The sequence below is a fragment of the Cryptotermes secundus genome, unplaced genomic scaffold (assembly GCF_002891405.2).
Source record: "Cryptotermes secundus unplaced genomic scaffold, Csec_1.0 scaffold947, whole genome shotgun sequence".
In the NCBI taxonomy this organism is placed as follows: Eukaryota; Metazoa; Arthropoda; class Insecta; order Blattodea; family Kalotermitidae; genus Cryptotermes; species Cryptotermes secundus.
In genome coordinates, this window is record NW_019734978.1 from 290,966 (window position 1) to 298,420 (window position 7,455).

A 7,455-nucleotide genomic window follows, 5' to 3' on the forward strand; every position below is an offset into this window, starting at 1 on the left:
CATGATCAGGATATTGATTTGTATAACATGGAGATTTAGAGCTCAAGAATAACATATTGAAATGCTTCACTCTAGCATTAAAGATGCATTGTTATTTTGAAGACTTTGGTCAACTTGTGGAAAATAATATACCCTTGCGGTTGCAATAGATTTCATTGAAAGTATTTCTGCTGTTGTGATCACTCTCTCGGAGGATCAGCAGATTAAGAAGAAATGCTGAAAAATATAAACATGTATCCCTTTACAGTCCAACTCAGCTTCTGAGTACTGCATGTGTTCCAAGTATTTAGAGTCTGGAGTTTGTCAAGATACAGTATTGTGCAAGTTGTATAAGTGGTGCTCTTTTCTACATTTTTTAGTGTCTTTTTCTTTGCAACAATCAGTCTGTGTAAAATGTACAGTAACAAGACAGAATTTATTGCCTTCTTCTTACCATACAGATAAAATATCTTAAAGGTAATAAGCATAAAGTATTGACAATTGGTGATAGCCATGTGAGAGGTTGTGCAGCGAAGATGATAACTTCTGTGGATGCTCGTTTTGAAGTGTGTGGTGTGATAAATCCAGGATCTTGCATAGAATCATTAAGTGAAATAATGAAGGAAGAAGTGGGCAACCTAACAGCAAATGACTTCTTAATAATTAGTAGTGGATCTAATGACTTAAAGAGTAGCATTCAGGAACACTGTAAATTACATTGAGAATGAAAAGCACACCAATGTAATATTAATAAGTGCTCCTCTTAGATATGACACTACAGATCTTTCTCACTTAAACAATTCAATTCAACTTTTTAACAGCAAACTGAGTAAACTAGCAAATTTTTTAGTCATATGATTACAAAAGAATTGATAAATAATAGACTATTATATTCAAGGCAGGGCTCTCACTTAAATGGGGTAGGCAAGGAAATACAAATGGATGTTCTCCTAAAAACCACACTTTTACCGGCCCAACTGCCAACTCGACAAATTTCTAAATGCAATAGAAAAATACCAACATCTAGAAATGATGACTTTTTATGCAACACTTAAATGTGTACACATTAAATCATAGTGAACCTAGTTTTAAGGAGAATAGGAAACATATAAAGCAACCACTGCCCCTAAAACCAGGTAATGAAGATCTAGTTATCTACCATCAAACATTAGAGGACTTAATATTAGTAAGCTTGACGAAATATCTATCTCTTCTTTTCTGGATTCCTCTCATATTGTTTGCTTAACCAAGCACCATCTTCGTGATACTGCTACTGACACTACTTTGATGATGGGTTTCAAACTTGGGGCTAGTTTTCGTAGGAGCACCTTTAAGAATGGGAGTGCATGTATTTTTGTACGTGAAACTATCTATTCTACTAATATAAATATGGAAAAATACTGTAAAGAAAAGGACTCAGAAGTATGTGCAGTTAGATTGCACCTCCCTGCTCATGAAACATGTTATTGCCATCTATAGAGCTCCTTCTGCTAACTTTCAGCATTTTTTCAAAACCTTGACAGACTTTTGAATATGATTTTTGCCCACACTGAAGATATAATATGTGGTGCTATAAACATAAACTATCTTAATAATTCTCCACACAAATAGCAGTTAGACTCATTACTAGCCTCTCATGGACTCTATAGTATAATCCAATTCCCTACTAGATTCCAAAAAAAATCTTATTCTACAATTGATAATATTTTTATTAATACACATAAGTTTACAAATTTTACTGTATATCGCATCATAAATGGTCTTTCTGATCATGAGGCCCAGAACCTAATAATACATAATATATTTAAACAAAAACATAAAAAAAGTTACTACTATATATGGGAAATAAATGAGGTTTCAATTGCTAATTTTAATAAGAAATTAAGTTATGAGTCATGGGAAGATGTAATTAATGAAAATGATATCTCTCCCAGTTGCTTCTCAAGCATGTTGCTGATATGACCATCTTCAGGTGGAGGTGGCCAGATTTCATCTGCTGGTGGTACAATGTAGTTTATACCTGCATACAGCAGTGATGACGTGATATCCTTTGGTTTCTCTTCTGTACGAGAACGCTTGGTTGGTGGCTCATAATCACAGTCACCCACCAGGGGACTGTTGAACTGCAGAAGTTCAGCCATATCAGATATGAACATGGCTGCATCATCTTGATCGGAACTGCTGAAAGTCCCATCTTCTGAGACCCTAGACTCAGGGAATTCTAGCAAGTTTCTTGAATGGCCTATGAACAAAAAAATGACATGTTTTAAAGTCACCCTGATGAACAATATTAAATACCAACTGATAAAGCTGTGATTAATCTTTAAGTATCACCTTCAGAGAACGGGGATTTTAACACACTGAGGACCAGTCGCATGATATCATGCTTTTGGCTTTTAAACGTGGCGGACCGGTCACATTATATCACGATTTTAGAACACATTAGTTTGTAACACACTATACCTTGCTCCGGCGCCACCCAAGTTGCATGCATTGGCATAATAAAACTCTGGAATGTTTGCTTATTTGTCAGTAACTTGATCTCACTGTTTTCTTAAGCCACTATAAAAAATATGCTTTGCTGCTCTTCGAGCTATATGTACCAGCCAGTAGTTAGTGGTGGGGTATGGACAAGGGCAAATTTTTCTCCGATGAGCCAGCTGACCTGCCTTGTGAGACGACTAGTTATGGTGATTTAGAGAGCGGCAGTGACAGGGCAGAACAAGGAATTGTGGCCACAGATAGTAAAAAGTGACAGTAGCACCGACGATAATGGGAGTAATAACATTGCGGGGAAGTAAAAACTCACAAAAATCTAAACCCCGATTCAAAATTGAAATACAAAGCACTTCGGGTGAATGTGGCAAAGGCCTGGTGCTACAAACCAGATGGTGGAGGCAGAACCAGAGTCAGACACAGACTTAGTGCGACCAGGCCCATCAACTCCCACCCCACGCAGGCCTCATGTGGATCCCCCAGAGCGACTCTCGGGTGATATGCGGAAACATACACTCATGAAAATTGTGAAGAGTGAACATTCCAAGGTGAAGCATCCTTCTAGGCGAAGCCGTGTTTCCACAGTTCACAAAAAAAAGGAGTATGTCTACATTTGCAAGTTCTGTGTAATGCTACTTCACAAGGGGGAATGTTTCCAGAAATATCACACCCTCAAGCACTTCTAGGAGCATTGGTAAGCGTTCTCCAAAAATTTTAGTTCAAAAAATTAATTACGAGATTTTATATTAATTTTTGAAGTGATCAGTGCAAGTGTTAGGAAAGTAGGTTTAATAATGGCAGTCACCAGGGTGATTTAAATATTTAAATCACCGGCCCTTAATGTGTTAACTCATTAATACTGAAGAAATAAAACACATGGTCAACTAGACTTTGCACATGTCATCACAATAATGCAATGTATGGCCAGCATAATCATATTTCTCAGGATTACTATTACTAGGTTTTTGGACTTCGTCCATTGTATGGTATTCTAAAAAACACAAAAGAACACAGCACAGTGTTTCCATCCTCAGACTCCAAAACAGTGTGTTCTTTTGTGTTTTTTAGAATACCAGATGATGGACAAAGCCCAAAAACCCACTGATCCTGAGCGTTGTACACCATCAACAGAATCCCTTAGTATATACCTGTAATCACAATTTTTATCATTTTCATAAGCTTTACTTTGCTACAACTTGTGTTTATCATCACTTTGGTGATCACTCAGATTCCAAAACAGTTTGTTCTTTTGTGTTTTCTGTAGAATACCAGATGGACAAAGCACAAAAACCCACTGATCCTAAGTGTTATACACGATCATCAGAATCCCTTAGTATTTACATGTAATCATATTTTTTATCATTTTCATAAGCTTTACTTTACTACAACTTGTGTTTATCATCACTTTGGTCAGCACCATAAGAACTGCACTTACTTTTTACTAAAGGAGCTGAGCCCTCCTGGAGGAGCTGCCAATTCACCAGCTACTCAAGAATTTCCCAGCATTTTATGGAACCTGAAAGTTCATTACCGTGTTCACAGGATCCCTCCACCGGTCCCTATCCTGAGTCAGATCTATCCAATCCATACCATCCCATCCTATCTCTCTAAGATCCATTCTAATATTGTCCACCCACGTACGCTTTGGTCTTCCCTATGGTCTCTCTCCTTCTGGCTTCCCCACCAATATCCTACACACATTCATCTCCACCATTTGTGCTACAGGACCTGCCCACCTCATACTATGTGAATTGATCATTCTAATTATACTTGGAGAAAAGTACAAGTTCTGAAGCTCCTCATTATGCAGTTTTCTCCAACCTCCTGTCACTTCATCTCTCTTTGGTCCAAATATTCTCCCAAAAACACCCTCTTCTCAAACACCCTCAGTCTATGTTCCTCCCTTAATGCAAGAGACCAAGTTTCACACCCATAAAGAACCACAGGCAAAAATATAATTTTGTATATTCTGATTTTTATGTATTTAGACATCAGACGAGAAGACAAAAGATTCTGGACTGAATGGTAGCAAGCATTACCCGAGTTCAATCTCCTCTTAATTTCCTCCTGAATCAGGTTTCGACCTGTTATCACTGTTCCCAAATATCTGAATTGTGCCACATTTTCAGAACATCTGTTTCCTATCTATATCATGATTTTGCCCTGCATTTTGGTGACGATACAGCAGCATATACTTAGTTTCCTCTGTGTTTACTTCTAGACCAACCTCTTTACTTGCGTCAGTTAAAGTTAGTTCCCCCCCCTCCCCCTTTATGGTGTCTACATTATCACCCAGTAGATTCACATCATCAGCATAGGCCAACAGCTGATGTGTCCCGTTTAACTTCTGTCCCACCTGGTTTCCCTGGACCTTCCTAATGGCATATTCTAAAGCAAAGTTGAAAAGAAGTGGCGATAAAGCATCTCCTTGTCTTAAACCATTCTAGATAGAAAATCTATCAGACAAATGTTTAGCTATACGGACTTTACTAAACGTTTCGTTTAAACACATTTTAATCAACCTAACTACTTTCACGGGTATCCCGAACTCTATCAGAATATTGTACAATACTTCCCTCCTGACTGAATCATAGGCTTTCTTGAAGTCTATGAATAGCTTATGTACTGTCTCATCGTACTCCCGACGAATGCAAAAGATCTGATCTGTAGTTGATCTGTTACGTCGAAACCCACACTGATGATCCCCAATAATTTCATCTATATATGGACTTAACCTTGAAAGAAGAATATTGGACAAAATTTTATATGCAGTTGATAGCAGTGATATCGCCGATAATTACTAGTCAGTTTTATAACCCTTCTTGTGCATTGGTACAATAATAGACTCCTTCCAAAGATCAGGCAATTTCTCCTCATGCCAAATAGAAGTAATCAGATTGTGGATCTTAGAACGTAATATTTCGCCTCCTGCTTCAATAAGTTCTGCCAGAATTTGATCACTACCTGGCAATTTATACCGTTTCATATTGCAATAGCAGTTTCAACCTCAAAAGGGCTAGGATCAGGTATTAACGGCTCAGCTGTATGAATTTCTGTCTGCCTAACAGCACTGACCCTATGTACATTCAATAACAGAGAGAAGTAGTTCCTCCACCTATTCAAAATGTTGTGGGAAGCAGATCACCATTCTCATCCTTCACTAAGTTACTGCTAGGCTGGTAACCTCTTCTTAAAGTCATCTATTCCTCTATATAGGTCTCTAATGTTCTTGTTCTTACTGTTCATTGCAAGCTAATCAATTTTGTCTTTCAGATATTCCCTCTTTTTGTTCCTGAAATGCCTGCTGGTTTCATGTCTTATATTGTTCAGATTATCCCCATTTAACTTGCTTGGATCCTGTAACCATTGCAATTTGGCTTGCTTTCTTTGATCTAATAATTTTGAGCATCCTTTATCGAACTATGGCTTATGCTTCTTTGGTTCATAATAACCTAGACTCTCTTTGGCAGACATTTTTATATTCTCTCTAATAGTTTCCCAAGCTTTATTAACATTCACCTTAGTTTCCAAGTTTTCCAAAGCTGTGAACCTATTTGAGATTTCAACACAATTCTGCTCTTTACCCTCTACTTCATTTAATTTCTTGAGATTGAACCTCTCCATATGAACTCTGTGTCATTTGTTTGCTCACTGCCAGTCATTCCCTTACTTTTGCAACAACCAGATAGTGGTCAGTATCACAATCTGCTGCCCTGAATGATCGGACATCAAGTATACTTGAGTGCCGTCTCCTATCTATCAAAATATGGAATATCTGTACATTCGTAACAATGATATCAGACCAGTGACCTTTTAGTATTATATATGATATCCTATCACTAACGAACTCTACCCTCTTTTAACTGCTGATATGATTCTCTTATGTACGAGAAAACCTGTACCTAATTCATGATTTTCATTCCCCTTTCCATAGAAAAATGTACAGTCTCCAGCTGGTGTGATGCCACCTCCATCCCATCTGACCTCCTGTACTCCCGCTAAATCTAACTTATATTTTAAGATTTTTTCTGCCACTGCCCTGAGCAAAACTGCCCTATACAAATTTCGTACATTCCAACGGCCACATCTCATATCCATTTTCATTAGCGTATGTCGTTTATCCAAGGAATCTGTGTTCATTTTTGTAACATAATGATTTTTACGGTGAGGAGTTGTTAGCCCCATGCCCAACCCCCACGCTGGAGGGGCACCGCTTGACGGCTGACCATGACTGCTTATTCAATACATTCACGGCTTCCCTCCAAAACTGGAAGGTGTCTCCTCCATCCGCAACCTGAGGACGTGCCACGCCATGGTGACAGGGACCAATCACACCTTTCATCACACCCTGAGGTTTCATTACTCTGCTCATGTGATCATGAAATGGAACCTGTCCTAAGCCAACTGGATCAAATCCACACTCTCATACCCCATTTAACTTATTCCATTGTCACTGAAAAATTCATAACATAGTCAGTGAAGGATTATTAGTCCTCCTGTCTGATCCCCACACTGGAAGACCACTCCTAGACAACTGTTAATTCAGTGTATTTGTGAAACGTAGGTACCCTTCAGAGGATCCTTCAGGGTGCGTATAGGTTCTCATGATCACAGGACAGGGCGAGCAGGGGAGAACAAAGAAATCAGCAAGGAGGAAATACCCAAACAGATATAACCAAATCAAATATTAACAAAGAATAAATATAATATATTAATAAAGAAAGAATACAAACATGATGTAAATACCTGTATCAGAATGATTGCAGAGTTCGCTGTTCTACGATTGAATACCACATAGAGAAATCAATTTGGACGGTCGAGGATGACCTCAACCGGTGGACCGAAATGAGAAGCGACCCCTTCAACAGTTGGGGAGCCAAGCACCCTTAGCTCCACTTGTTAGGCCGCTAAGTCGGCTCAGGAGGGGAAGGAGAGAGGGGGACAGTAGAGACAGTAGAGGGGAGAAGTGCGCACACAGTC

At 38.6% G+C, this 7,455-nt stretch overlaps 1 protein-coding gene across 2 annotated transcripts in view; it reads right to left on the reverse strand.

Annotated features, from left to right (window-relative positions):
* Positions 1-7,455, reverse strand: part of LOC117282681 — a 16,666-nt gene that overhangs the window by 1,675 nt on the left and 7,536 nt on the right. Inside the window, exon 5 of one of the 2 annotated variants that reach the window (XM_033753301.1) lies at positions 2,000-2,221. In XM_033753301.1, coding sequence (XP_033609192.1) covers positions 2,000-2,221 — 222 coding nt within the window. Of the gene's footprint in view, positions 1-1,606; positions 2,222-7,455 lie in introns of those variants that run through there. The other variant, XM_033753299.1, reaches the window with a different exon arrangement.